The following is a 14,992-nucleotide window of genomic DNA, read 5'->3' as shown; positions in this document are numbered from 1 at the left end:
AGTGTTTTTGAGGCTGCTGCTAGCGATCTAGATGAGCTCACAGACTCTAACATCATATGTCAGTTTCTGTGAGGATATGTGCATCCCTACCAGGACTCGTTTAACATACAACAACGACAAACCGTGGTTCACTCCAAAACTCAGACAGCTTCGTCAGGCCAAAGAAGACGCCTACAAGAACGGGGACGGAGTCTTGTATAAACAGGCCAAAAACACACTGGCAAAGGAGATCAGAGTGGCTAAGAGAAACTACTCTGAAAAGCTGAAGAAACTGTTTTCAGCCAACGATCCTGCATCGGTGTGGAAAGGCCTGAAAGACATCACAATTACAAGACACCACCCCCCGGCACCGTGTCAACTCAACAACTGGCCGACGATTTGAATGAGTTTTATTGCAGGTTTGATAAACTCTGTCTCACACCCTACACCCATTCAGACCCTCTCTCCACGAATCAATTAACACCTTCAGTAACCCCCACCTCCCCCCCCCCTGCACCTTTGATTTGCGAAGAGGAGGTGCATCGGGTCTTCCGCAAACAGAAGACAAGGAAAGCACCAGGCCCAGACGGCGTCTCACCGGCCTGCCTAAAAACCTGTGCTGACCAGCTGGCCCCTATCTTCACAAAGATCTTCAACAGATCACTGGAGATGTGCGAAGTTCCTTCCTGCTTCAAACGCTCCACCATCATCCCCATCCCAAAGAAACCGAAAATCACAGGACTTAATGACTACAGACCTGTCGCCTTAACGTCTGTGGTCATGAAGTCACTTGAAAAACTGGTGTTGGCCTACCTGAAGGACATCACTGGACCCTTGCTGGACCCCCTGCAGTTTGCTTACCGAGCAAACAGGTCTGTGGATGATGCAGTCAACATGGGACTGCGCTACATCCTGCAACATCTGGACAAACCAGGGACTTATGCGAGAATCCTGTTCGTGGACTTCAGCTCAGCCTTCAACACCATCATCCCACACCTCCTCCTGTCCAAATTAACCCAACTCTCTGTGCCCGCCTCCATCTGTCGGTGGATCACCAACTTCCTGACGGACAGGCAGCAGCTAGCGAGGCTGGGAAAATTCTCATCCAATACTCGCACGATCAGTACTGGCGCCCCCCAGGGCTGTGCGCTCTCCCCACTGCTCTTCTCCCGGTACACCAACGACTGCACCGCTAAAGACCCCTCTGTCAAACTCCTGAAGTTCGCAGACGACGCCACACTCATCGGCCTCATCCGGGATGGTGACGAGTCTGCTTACGGACAGGAGGTTAAAGAGCTGGCTGTCTGGTGCGGTCATAACAACCTGGAGCTGAACACGCTCAAAACGGTGGAGATGATCGTAGACTTCAGGAGAAACACCTCAGCATTATCCCCACTCACCATCATGAACAACACTGTGGCAACAGTGGAGTCATTCAGGTTCCTGGGCACCACCATCTCACAGGACCTGAAGTGGGAGCCCCACGTAGACTCCATCGTGAAGAAGGCCCAGCAGAGGTTGTACTTCCTTCGCCAGCTGAGCAAGTTCAACCTGCCACAGGAGCTACTGATGCAATTCTACTCCGCAGTCATCGAGTCTGTCCTCTGCACCTCTATAACCGTCTGGTTCGGCTCAGCTACGAAGTCAGACATCAGAAGACTACAGCAGATAGTTCGGACTGCTGGAAGAATCATCGGCACATCCCCCCCAGCTCTCCAAGAACTGCACTCGTCCAGATTCAGTAAAAGGGCGAGCAAAATCATTCTAGACCCCTCGCATCCAGGCCACTTCCTCTTCGAACCTTTGCCATCTGGCCGGCGCTACAGAGCACCGAGCACCAGGACAGCCAGGCGCAAGAAAAGTTTCTTTCCCCAAGCCATCTACCTCATGAACAGCAAAATCCCCCCCTAGAGAGTAAACCAGTGCAATACATAATGCTATTTATATTTATATTTATAACTTTTTATCACATCATATCTCTTCTCGCACTCCCTTGCATTTGTAACTAGTGACTATTTTTGTATGTAATATTGGGTACTTTATATTTTTATATATTTTTTATCCCTTATTCACATACTCTATCTTCTCATCTATCTTGCCACTGTCATTCTGTCTGTGCTGTGGAAGCTCCTGTCACCAAGACAAATTCCTTGTATGTGCAAACATACCTGGCAATAAAGCTCATTCTGATTCTGATTCTGATAACCAACACACACACACACACACACACACAGAGTCTGAACCGCTCATCCCATACGGGGTCGTGGGGAGCCAGAGCCTAATCCAGGCAATGCAGGGCACAGAGCTGGAGAGGGAGGGGACACACACAGGACAGAACGCCAGTCCATCACAAGGCACCTTAAGTGGGACTCAAACCCCAGACCCACCGGAGAGCAAGACCTGGTCCAACCCATTGCACCGCCCTCTATAATGTCTATCTATATTAATTTACATGTTACCTTTCCCATCATTACTGAATTATTGTCTACATATACGAATATTTATAATAATATCAGAAATAAACTATCTTAAATACTGTCTTTAAAAGCAGCTTCTCAAAGCTTATTATAGTAAAAAGTATAACTATCAGCTGCTAGCATAGTGGCAAGAGCTGTTGTTTTTAAATGCAAAGCTCTCATGTTTGAATCCCACTTCTGCTCTAGTATGCTTGAGCACTTATCCTAAATTGTTCCAGTAAAATTACCCAGCTGTGCCAATGGTTGTATCTTAAAATGTAAATTTGGGCCACAAAAATAATACAAGAATAGATGAACAATAAAGGCCAGTTTAAAAAGTTACAACATGAATGAAAGTAAAATGATGTGATATGAAGAAATAAGCAGGATTACATAGATGGGGATAATAGGAATACTGGTAAATAGCAAAACTAACTGGTGCAGTGGGTTTGGCTGGGGCCAGCTGTCTGGTGGGTCTGGGGTTTGAATCCTGCCTGGGGTGCCTTGTGATGGACTGGTGTCCCGTCCTGGCTGTGTCCCCTCCCCCTCTGGCCTTACGCCCTGTGTTGCCGGGTAGGCTCTGGTTTGCCGTGACCCCGTATGGGACAAGTGGTTCTGAAAGAGTGTGTGTCTTTGAAGTTGTGAAATTGCAACATCTAGTGATAAAGAATGGAACTACATAACTTGTCTTGCTTAATTATACATTTATTTATTTAGCACAGGCTTTAAGCGACTTCCAATGAACTCTATGTAGTCTCACCATTCCACACATCTTATTCACCGCAGTGACTTACACTGCTAGATACACTGCTTACACTGGGTCACTCATCCATACACCAATGGAACACTCTCTCTGTCACTCACACACTATGGGGAACCTGAACAGCACATCTTTGGACTGTGGGAGGAAACCAGAGCACTCAGAGGAAACCCAGGCAGACAGGGGAGAACAGGCAAACTCCACACAGACTGAGTGGGGATGAAACCCACGTTCTCTTGCACCACTCACTGTTCCAGCGTGCCGCCCAGCAGACCAGAATTATCCAGTAAAGTCGTCTCTTTCGGTCTGGTAAAGGTGACACAGTAGGTGAAACCGGTGCTCTCCTAGTGTTAGGGATGACTGTTCAAATAAAGCTGAGGGTGGGAAGAGTTTGCATGTTTCTCCCAGCGTTTGTACCTCTCGCACAGAACAAGACCCTGGTAAACTTTTTCGGTTCCTGTCTTGAAAACCACACTAGTGCTTTTTATGAGTTGGGCTTCACTTCAGGGCACATCCATCGTATCAACTGAAGCCACATCTTTGTAATTTACAGGTTAGACAAAAAAAAAAAAAACTTTACTGTCCTGAGGAAATTGCATGAGGTTACAGCAGCATATATTCAACAATTCTTGACAAAACATATAAGCAATGATGGAAATGACACTGGAATAATGCAGGAATACGCAAAAATAAATTAGGGAACAGTGCAAAAAATAGACAGTAGATGCAAATAAGTGAAAAGAAAGCAGCACTGGCAACAAGACGCCAACAATTACACAGTAGCAATGATAATAACATAACATAAAACGTAACAATCTCCTACGGCAGGCCTGTTAAATCACCGCGCTAGGTTTTCAGGCTAACAAGCGCAATGGAAAAAGCGTGCAAGGAGATAGTCGTACCTGCAGCGAACAGGAAATGCATCACGTATCTGGAGTTCGCTCAGTCCCGCCGACCTCTTGACCTGGAGAGGGTCACGTGGCAGCAGGTTGAGCAGGTAGGCCCAAACCTTCCCTTCCCCAGCTCCTCCTGGAGGATCCTCAGGGGTTCCCAGGCTGTGCACCAGCTATAAGGCTAAGAACACATTTAGGAGACTTTCACAGGCCTGCTTAACGAATTATTTGAAAATGAAACCCATGTGATGTGAGAATTGGTGTTAAAATAACAGGAATGTGTTTAAAAGTGACACTGGGAGTTTGGTCAGTTCAAAGCTACTGTCTGAGGGGTGCCCAGTCATTCTAGGAGAGGCTCCGCACCACCGGGACCCTGACAAAGACAAGTGAGCGAAAGTGAGCGTCTGACCCGTGCCGCGTCCACACGGTGATACTTTACCATGATCGCGACTCAGTACGACTGGATTAGTGCGTCGACACACTCGAGTATATTTTGGTTTTATGGATTTCTGTGATTTATTCTTTCTTTTATTCTTTTCATACCAGAACTTTGATGAGTGGTGTTGGACCGCATGATCTGGGTAAACTGATCTAATGCGCACTGTAGTATTACTGCTTTTTTACTACAGCTGGAAATGCCAAATAAGGACGACGTTCGTATCGTATGACAAATCTCAGTGGTATTAGGGCTTTTTTTTTCCAAACTTCATTTTCCATCCAGTCGCAACTGAGAACTAGAGACGCTTTTCAGACGTGGGAAGGGAGAGAAGCGCTGAACAGACTCATCCGACCTCTCCGGCCGACGGGTAAGTCCATGTCTGGAATCTTCTCACAGTTTTCCACTCTCTTCGGCTGCGCCCGGCTTCACCGATCGCAAATTCAGGGAAGTAAAATCGGAGCGACGCAGAGGGACTTATTTATTGCAAAATTGCAGCGCTTCAGGTGGAGGCTGAAAAACAGCTGTCAAATCGTATAATCCTCATCCCTACAGTCTTTTACCTTTTTACCTTTGTCCTTTTACATCCTTTACCCGAGACAGGGAGTGGTGTTTGTTGTTAAAGAGGGAACAGGTAAATTTGGTCCATGATGATACTGTGGGGATCATAGGGTTCAGGTTCGACTTGGGGTTCGTCCAGTAGCAGGACCTTCTGCTTGTTCAGGGTAGGACAGGATAGGATGGTGTTTTATTGTTGGTAGTTGGTTGCTTACTGGTTGAAGGTGCTGCCTATTGGTCCCAAAGGTTGCAGGTTTGAATCCCACCTCTGCCTGGAGGACCCTTGAGGGAAGTACTTACTGTAAATTGCTCTAGTGAAATTAGCCAGCTGTGTGTGAAGGAGTAAATAGGCATCAGATAAATGTAGAAGTCACACACACACACATACACACACCATCTGAAACCGCTTGTCCCATCCAGGGTCATGGGGAGCTGGAGCCTAACCTGGCAACACAGGGTGAAAGGGCAAAGGGGGAGGGGACACACCCAGGACAGGACGCCAGTCCGTCGCAAGGCACCCCAAGTGGGTCTCGAACCCCAGACCCACCAGAGAGCAGGACCCAGTCCAACCCACTGCACCCCTCTAAATGTATAAGTCCTTTAAAGGAAATGAATACACACACAGAGAGAGAGAGAGCAGTTTAGTATGTGATTATGTAACAGGGAAAGTGCGCAAACAGAAGAGAGAAAACCAAACTGACACTTGAAAATTACTGTTACACTTTTTAATAAAATACAAATGACACAATTTCACAGGTTTATCTAGTTAACTTATATTGCCTGGTTTCATGTAACTCCTCCAGGGGTGGGCTGCTGTTGAACCGCTGAGGACCTTGAACCTGATCTAGACTCTAAATGTCCACACTTAAAGAGTAAGATGTGAATAATTCTGCAGAATGCAGAGTGCAAAAGAGCTCTTTGGTTTCCAGCAGCAACCCTTATTAAACGGGGAAACCTTTGGAAAGAAGTGAGTTTTGTGCGGAGACATACAAGAGCAGCAGAAGGTCAAGTTCCATCTTCCATTTATTCATTGAGGTGATGCTTTCCTTCGAAGCAACGTACAGTTATGAGGTACCCGCAATTATTTACCCATTTATGCAGCCAGGTAACGTTTACTGGAGCAATTTAAGGCGAGTACCTTGCTCAAGGGATGACCTTCGACGAATCATTTCCCTTAAGCAAAGCTTCTTCCTGAGAAAAGTCGAACTGGAATCTTCCCGGGCGGCACCGTGTGTGTCTTCACGCACCGCAGCTGACCCTGCCTTTTCAAGTCAACCGTTTCCCAAAGCAGATACAATACTGTCGAACTAACGCCTTGAACACCTTAAATGCTGCGCTGCATCGCTTGCAAAATGAAGCTGCCTACAATTCTTATATAAGGAGCTGGAACAGATAGAATAGAGCAGAACCGTGACATGACCAGGCCTCCTTGGCTGGTGATCAGTCCTTTTTGCCGTTGCTTCATTCTTGGCAACGTTGGAAGCGCAGCCCCTGTAGCCGTTATTGCGTTTATATAACGTACAGCAGATGCAGGTGTTAATCATTTAGGAAAGCGGGACGATAATTCAGCCCATGTGCGTGAATTATTTTCTCGGGGAGGAAAGTCACCCTTCTGCAATGGCGGAGAGGTCAGCGCATTGTTCTTCCGTTATAGAGATTTTTTTTTTTTTTTAAGTTTTTTTTCTCCCTGGCAGCTCCGATACTACTTTCAGATCTTTATTTTTGTGGAAGTAGAGGGTTCACTTTTTCAGCATTGAGCACTTTGTCCCAGTTGAGCGCGATGTAGAAAGAATACACGGTTAATGAAAATGTAAGGAAATGACTTTCCTGCGAATCTGAACAATGCCTGTGGCTTGGAATAGCTTCTAACCTCTGCCTTCCTGTCTGTTGGGGCGTGGCAGAGGGGAGGTTGTTCAGCCTTGAAAACTTTGCGTTAGTTACCAATACTAGTAAGGACTGACTGGGAGAAAAAACCTTGAAAACGTGAAAATGACTAAACTGAAACATCGTGCGAATCGGTTTTAGGCTTTTTCGTGTCAACAGCACGAAGTGGGTAGAAATGATTGCCGTGGCCATATTAAATTTAGCAAATGTCTTCTGTTTCAGAACTAGCATGATCATCAGACCTTGGGAAAGCTGAACGAGCTGTAGTTTACCAGTTTGATCTTGACTGGCAGCTGTTTTCCGATATGAAAAATCTGATTATATACAGTAAATTGAATATTGTGTATGAATACACAAAAAAACTGAGTATTTTCACTCCAGATGGGGCCAATACAAATTCCAGAATTCTCTTACTACTCTGTTATATATAAACATATTAAATAAAAGTCAGGTTTAGGGCAAAATTTGACCGAAGGGAAAAAAAGAATAATCCAGTTATGTTTAATCTCATAAGAGGTGTTTTTAGGTGGAGGGATTTAAAATTTATTTGGCTGAATTATGAAAGCAGGACTCTATTGCAGCAGTTATGTAAGACCGAGTGGCAAAGCGTTGGGACATCATTCGTTCAAGTGAGTGTTCCTTCGCACTTTTTTCGACCGCTACAGGGGAGTTCGTGTAACCGCGGAGGTCGGAAACGTGTTCTTGTTCACGTTGTCCTTGGTGGAACTTTGATTTTCTCGCTCTGGTCGACTGCGGTATCGGCCAAGGGATGGAAAAAGGCTGCCTCTGTGTGTGTGTGTGTGTGTGTGTGTGTGCGGTCGAGGAGACCCAGAACAATAGGAGTATGTATCAAAAGCACACCGGACACACCTATTTCTCAGCAATGTGTATTAACAGGGATGGGGGTGCGGTGGCGCAGTGGGTTGGACCGCAGTCCTACTCTCCGGTGAGTCTGGGGTTCGTGTCCCGCTTGGGGTGCCTTGTGACGGACTGGCGTCCCGTCCTGGGTGTGTCCCCTTCCCCCTCCGGCCTTACGCCCTGTGTTGCCGGGTAGGCTCCGGTTCCCCGTGACCCCGTAAGGGACAAGCGGTTCTGAAAATGTGTGTGTGTGTGTGTGTGTATTAACAGGGACCAGTTGGCCTCTCCCTGTCCTCAGACTCGGACTGAACAGAAAGGAACGTGGGCTGTTAACAGGAAGTCACCTTCCCAGCCTCTTCCAGCAGCGCACCGCACTTGTTCCTTAAAAACGTTCAGCCCTCTGAAAGCAGTTTCGGGACTGTGGCTGCACACTCCCTTAACTCCGTTTAACCACGCATTTTCGCCTTACAGATTGCGCCTGGAGAATTCTTGTACCCTGTTTAGTTGTGTCACCTGCTGCTTAATTTTTCTTATTTTTTTAAGAGCCACTAAAAATTGCTCGTTTTACTTTGTAATACAGCATTCGGTCGCGGTCATTTTGTCGAGATTCCACTGGGACTAAAGCTGTCTCATCATTTGCTGTCATTAAAAGCTACAGATATATATATATACATATATATATATTTATATAAAGTAACGGGAACTCTGAATCGTCTCTGAATAGATCCATTTAAATTGCCTGCTGACAATTTTTACAAAGTGCACTTCAAATGAATGCTCTGTTTATTCTGCCATTTTCCAGATTATAACGTGTACGTCAGGGAGCCAAGACCCTCCTTCCCAGCTGGTGTGCTCGACGCCAGCAGCCCGCGGAGCGCGGCGGTGGCTGCAGAAGGAGGACAGGCGGCGCTTCTTTGACATTGTGCTCGGCTCCTCCGACAGCTGTTTATCCTCCTTGAAAGACCACCTCCCTACGCGGCGCAGCGCCCCGGCCCACTCCGCACGCCAGGCGCCAGGAAGCTCGCATTGTAGCCGAGATGAGAGGCGCCGGCGTGGCTGGCCGTCAGTGAAGCTCGACCAAAGCGGGCCGAGCGGCGGCTGGCCGGGATGCCGGTGGGATTGGCCCTGCTGTCCTGCCTGCTGTGGATGGCCGCCCCCGCCCTCCCGCGTTCCGACTTCCGGCTGGCCCGCGTCACGGACGACCGCTTGCTCGCGTGCACGTGCGCCTGGGCACCGCCCGCCTGCGGCCCGCTCGACGCCAACATCTGCGACTGCAGGGAGCGGCCCCTACCGGCGTCGTGGAGGACCGACGGCCTGGTGCACGCGAAGCGCCTGACCGTGTGGTACACCTCGGCGCTCGGTGTCGCCCTCCTGCTGGACGGCTCTGAGGTGCGCCACCTGTCGCTGGTCAAATGCAATTCCTCCGCGGCCAAGACTGCTTCCCACGATTACTTCACCGTGCAGCGGCTGGAGAGGCTGACCGTCTCGTACCCGTTCCTGAGGGCAGGGCCGAGCCACGACCTCGTTCTGGGGGCTCCTCACCCGGAGGAGTCGCGGGTGGGCGTCATCCACACGTCCATCCTGGCAGGGAAGCCCACCGTGAAGGCGTACACAGTGCTCACCAACGTGGACAGCGACGGGTTCCTCCCTTTCCCCTGCCTTCGCATGTCACGGCTTAGGCTTCCGGAAGCTTCCAGCGTGTTTGTGACTTTTCTCTACTGAAGAACACACCTTGTCACCTCGAGCAACGGTAACAAAACTGCACCTTCTGAGACTTTGTCGACTGGAATCATCAAAGCAGACAGATTTCTTAAAGGGGCGTTTCTTTTAATACCTTTCATAGTTTCGTTACAGTTTACTTCTTACGTTGTACACAGTGTATTCCAGGTTCTTCAGTCTGACTGGCAGAAAGGTGGCATGCTGTGGGCAGAGCCACTGAATCAACCCCTCAGCTGAAGGATCTAGGTTCAAAACCCTCCCCCTGCTGTAGTACCCTTGATCGAGGTACTTAACCCTAAATTGCTCCAGTGAAAATTACCCAGCTGTATAAATTGGTAAACCATTGTAATCCTTGTTGGAGAAAAGTGTTGTGGTAGAGTTCTCCTGAAGCCAAAATATGTCCTGGTACTTATGGAAAAGTGGAAGGAAATCTAAAAAATAACCGTCATGCAACCAGAGTGGCGATGTTTGTTTTACTCTGCGGCGTTCTGTTCATGTCACGTGTTTACCGTGGTTAACAGCAGACACCTGACTCTCCAGTATTTGTGCAGCTTTAATTTAGGTAATGACAAGGCACTGAACACGCCAAGGTGTGACTTCAGGTGTTGCCTCATCATCAGAGGTTTATATAGTTTCACACCACTGCAATACAGTACAATATATCTAAAGTAAAATTTCCATTGGGTTAATATTCATACAGGACATCCCCTATAGAAATATCCCTTATAGAAAACCATCAGGGGGCGTGGTGGCGCAGCGGGTTTGACCAGGTCCTGCTCTCTGGTGGTTCTGGGGTTCGGGTCCCGCTTGGGGTGCCTTGTGATGGACTGGCGTCCCGTCCTGGGTGTGTCCCCTCCCCCTCCAGCCTTGGACCCTGTGTTGTTGGGTTAGGCTCCAGGTCGCCGTGATTCTGCTTGGGACAAGCAGGTTCAGGCAATGTGTGAGTGTGAAAAAATATCCCAATTCTCTTTAAAAATAACCTAAAGGAAAAAAAATCCATATATTGTATATAGCAAAATATCCATTTTCCTTGTAGAAATATCCCCATAGGAAAATATCGTTTTATCCGTCCATCCAGTGTCAATAACTGTTCAACCCCACCAGGGGTTGGAATGAACCGGAGCCTAGCCCAGAAGCTTTGGACACAAGGCTAAAGAGGGTACACCCTGGGCGGGATGCCAGTCCATTGCATGGTAGGCAAACTGCTGCTTCTAATAGCTTTTCTCAAGTCGGATTGTAAATTAGCCCAAATAGAGTTTCAGGTGCTAATAATTCGCTCGCTTTGGTGCTCCGGCTATAGGAGGGGGTCGTGGTCCAGGCATCTCATTTTCGATTCTCTCCGTGTGGCTCCGTGTCTCTGCAAGCCGTGCGTACCTTCTTTCTTCCACCGCAGGGCGCATTACAGCTGTCGAACATCCGTTGCAGATGAAGGCAACCGTCACGTTGTCCTTTCTGTGCAGCCGCTGACCCCTTCACTTGTTTATTCATACCCCCCGGTTAGCAACGTGGAACACCTGTCAAAACTACTTTGGACTAAGTCTGCATTTAAATAATTTATATCAGAAAATAATGCTGGCTCTTAGGGGAAGGTAAAAAAAAAGGGGCCATGTCAAAGATAACCGTAGTAGAGCTGAGTAATAAACGCCCGAAACATTAAGACCGGCAGCGAATGGGGACTTTCACCCTGGTGCGCTATCAAAAAGCGAGGATTTACTTTAAAAAGGCACTTTTCTCCGACAATGGAGACGCCGTCTGCCTCGGAGTCACGCTTCCAGCGGCCTGCGGTTAAGGGACAAGCGCTCCGGTGTGCCGCCCTGTTTAGCGTAGCCTCTTGCTACGGCGAACCGTCGTCCGCACACATCCCCTTTCTTCTTGCGGAAGCGTATTTCCAGTCGGACCCTGGCTCGGGCTGCATGTAAACAGCGATGTTGATTATTCGTGCCATGAGCTGTAAGCTTGTGACTTCATCCACCGAAGGGGGACCTCCGCTGATGTCGTCCGCAAAACACGCCGGGTTACGAATGAAAAGAACTAATGTAAAACGAAGCTTGTGTGCGAATCGATCGAAGTCAGGATCTCTCAAAGCGACTCTCTCAGATGTTTAAAAGAAGTTTTTTTTGCATCATTTTTACGACAAATAGATCTGGGCTTTGCCACGTATATTGTACTTACACAAAGGTGTCCAGACTAAGATGAACCAGCATGTAAAACGGTTTTAAACAACTGTCTCATCTCTTATATAATTTGAAATATGTGAAAAATACACTGAACTGAAATAGATCATGTAAAAAATGTTTCAGTTTGTCAACTGCAACTCACAGTTTTTTCTATCCATATTTGTCAGATTGGGCCAAACTGGCTGCTATACTTTGTTAGTTTGAAGTTCGATGTGCTTCTTAGCGCCAGGTTCTTTACACGTCGAACTGTGAAATAAAAACGGATCTGAAGCTGTTTCTGTCGGAAAGCTGGTAGTGTAGTGGTCGAAACTGCAACCTTTAGACCCAAAGGTCATAGGTCCAAATCCCCTCTCTGGCTTTAGTCCCCTTGAGAAAGATACTTACCTTAATTAGTCATAGTTTTTTTTTTTTTGGCTCCAGTAAAAATTTGTACCCAGGTGTACAAATGGGAAAATAATTGTAGGAATATTAACACTGTAAGTTGCTTTTGAGAAACACACACACACACACACACACACACACACACACACACACTGGCTGAAGCCGCTTGTCCCATATGGGGTCGCAGCGAGCCGGAGCGTAACCCAGCAACACAGGGCGTGAGGCTGGAGGGGGAGGGGACACACCCAGGACGGGACGCCAGTCCATCACAAGGCAGCCCAAGCAAGACTCGAACCCCAGACCCAGGACCGCTGTGCCGCCATACCCCGCTTTGGAGAAAAGCATCAGCTAAATGAAAAAAAAACGTAAATGTGCTCAGCCACTTTCCTCTTCTGATCGGGCAGTTCAGGCTGGAACCGATGGAATTAATTTAGGCAAAACTGAACTGCTCGTTATTAAAGGGTAATAAAGTGACCGTATTTAAGTATCGGTGCACCGAATGTACGGAGACAGCTAGGTGTCACTGGAGTGAGTCGCAGGACTGCCTGTGTTCCTCACTGCACCCTTTACCCCTGCAGTCCTGTTTTGGGTCTTAGTGAGACGCTGAGAGCAGCCCGAGTCTCGGTAAATCAGTCCCAGATGACCCCGCTTAAGAACTGCCATATGCGATCAATAAAACTGCAGTTTATAACCCCCTGTTTTTCTTTCCTGCCGCTGCGGCCTGACCTCATAGCTCAGGACCGTCGGTGTCCTCATCGCAGCTGGCCAGTTTGTGTCCCGGCGGGTCGTCCCTGCGGTCCGGCCTCAACTGTGGCATCTCTGTGGGAAACGGGCGTTTTTGCATCACAACCGACTTGTCGCTTGCCGCGGGCGTGGTGCACCGGGGTCGGTCCCGCTCTTGGGACACGCAGGCTCTCGCTTTGGTTTCTGTCAAATGGACAGGTGCGTCTGTCTCCCGAGCCTGTTCCAGTCCAGGACTCCTCTGTTTGTTTGCTAAAGTTCCCGTAACCATCGAAAGCGCCGCAGCGCCATTTGGATGACGTTCATCCCAAACAAGGGAGGCGACAGAAACCATACAGATGTATGATGTATCGAGGAGATGACTGCGTGTGTGGGGTGCTCGTGGGAGCGGAGGGGGTGCTACAGATGGGTGAACGCAACTGGCCGACTGCCATGGCGTGACCTTTTGGACCGCCGCTCGTGCCAGGAGTCCGGCGCGCCCTCCCTGGGGAGGGGCCCATATGGCAGCCTGCACCCATGCTGCACCCTGGCACTGAATGATTCGAAGACGTGCACATGGCGTGTGAGAGAGCTGCGGCGGGTCACTGTGTGTGTATGTGTGTGTGTATATATATAATGAAAGAAAGAAAGGATTGACAAAGGCTTGTTTTTGTCAGAGGGAGGTGAGAAGATTGGGATAGTGATGTCCCTCTGTGGACTCACCGCGCTGCTTCCAAACTCCCCCCCCACCCATGTTGAAGAATAAAAGGAAAGTGACGGAGAGTTCAGGCCTCGCAGACGGAAACGCTGCCCTCAAGCCATCTGTGACTCCGCTGAGCCTGTTTCCCAGGTGCTGTGGCCCTATCAACAGCTCGCAGGGCAGCAGGTGGTGCAGTGGTTAGAGCTTCCACTTGAAGGACCCACCTGATACAGTGAAAGATTACCCCGCTGTCTAAATATGTAAATCACAGTAAGTCACTGGCTTAAAGTTGAATATGCAAATAAGCTTATGTAAATAACTGGCTAAGCAGGGGACGCTCTTCCCGAAATCAGCAGCTGTAAGTGTTTTAAATATCCTGGCCGGAGGAAGGGAAGAGCTAAAAATCCTGCCTCCTTTCTCCTTGTCTGTGAATCAGTGTGGATTCGCTCCCTTCATGGCAGCTGTCACATTGCCGGGGTGTTTCCTGCATCAGTAGTGCCTTTATAGAGAATGACAGCAAAGAAGCAGCGACAAGGAATTTAATAATAACAAGGCTTACAATGCGTACTGATTAATGCGGTACGCTTCTGAAGAGCACGTCATTCTTCTTCGTTAAAGGGCATCACGAGGGAAACAATTTTTCTGTCTGTCAAGGTATTGAAGGAGTCAGGTTTTGTTCCACTTCCAAGTCGCTCTTTATGTAAAGCAATTTTATGCCAAACTGACCTTGTCTGGGACAGACTGACAGATGTGAAGTAATTGTTTTGAGCGTGGAGTAAAAAAAGCAGTGGAAATGTCATTTTTGAACTGATGCTTCCAGACAAAAATGCGAGAGGTGCAGTACCACGTGCGGCCACTTGGTGGTGCTATAAGCTTTGTTTGAAGATCTCGCATCTATGTCCCGCAGGCCTCACTGCAACAGCTCCAGCCAACATGCCTGCAACAAACCCAGTTCTGTAAACGGATCCTTGAGCTCCAGTTTTGCAGCTTTGCCAGCGCTTTCATCCAGAGTTCGCTCTTACGGTTCCCTCCATTCTTCAGCAGCGGCATCTTCTGATCTTCCGCCCAAGCGACGTGGGTGAAGGACCTGGGCGAAGGTGTCGTCTCCACGTCCGCGGCGCTTCCAGCTCAGCCTGCGAAGCAACAGGCTTCCCCAGCAACCTTGTAGGGTCACATCACTGTAACACATAGCTCTGAATAAACACTTTAAAAACAAGCTGGCTTATAATTAATGCCCTTCTACGAAAAATGAGCAGGATGAAATTTTATATTCTCTTATTCTCTGCTCGAAAGGATGTGAACCCCATTGGGATGGCCATTATTCTTATGTACAATGTTAAAATAAGCTAATAATTCTAAATCTTAAATCTTAAACTTCAGGTGAATAAATTATTTTGATTTACATGCCTGATTTCACTTAACTACTTGGTTTAACCGATGCAACTTGGGGTTTATGTATATTACTTCTGCA

At 48.0% G+C, this 14,992-nt stretch overlaps 1 protein-coding gene across 2 annotated transcripts; it reads left to right on the top strand.

The window, feature by feature from the left end:
* Window positions 1-4,823: 4,823 nt before the first annotated feature.
* Window positions 4,824-14,694, top strand: LOC114910433 (uncharacterized). 2 transcript variants are annotated; one of them, XM_029251340.1, is made up of 3 exons: window positions 4,824-4,894; window positions 8,627-9,574; window positions 14,429-14,694. In XM_029251340.1, exon 2 carries the CDS (start codon window positions 8,932-8,934, stop codon window positions 9,544-9,546), a length of 615 nt encoding a protein of 204 aa, XP_029107173.1. In that variant the 5' UTR covers window positions 4,824-4,894; window positions 8,627-8,931; the 3' UTR covers window positions 9,547-9,574; window positions 14,429-14,694. The 2 variants fall into 2 exon arrangements, with proteins under 2 accessions (XP_029107173.1, XP_029107172.1); XM_029251339.1 differs by lacking the exon at window positions 14,429-14,694 and having other exon boundaries at window positions 8,627-9,848.
* Window positions 14,695-14,992: the final 298 nt, after the last annotated feature.

Source organism: Scleropages formosus, chromosome 4 (assembly GCF_900964775.1).
Source record: "Scleropages formosus chromosome 4, fSclFor1.1, whole genome shotgun sequence".
Taxonomy (NCBI): Eukaryota; Metazoa; Chordata; class Actinopteri; order Osteoglossiformes; family Osteoglossidae; genus Scleropages; species Scleropages formosus.
Note: the sequence above shows the minus strand (reverse complement) of the source record. Positions and strands in the feature narration are given on the sequence as shown.

Coding starts and splice junctions, on each gene's coding strand:
- LOC114910433 (XM_029251340.1), top strand. CDS start 8,932: ATGCCGGTGGGATTGGCCCTGCTGTCCTGCCTGCTGTGGATGGCCGCC.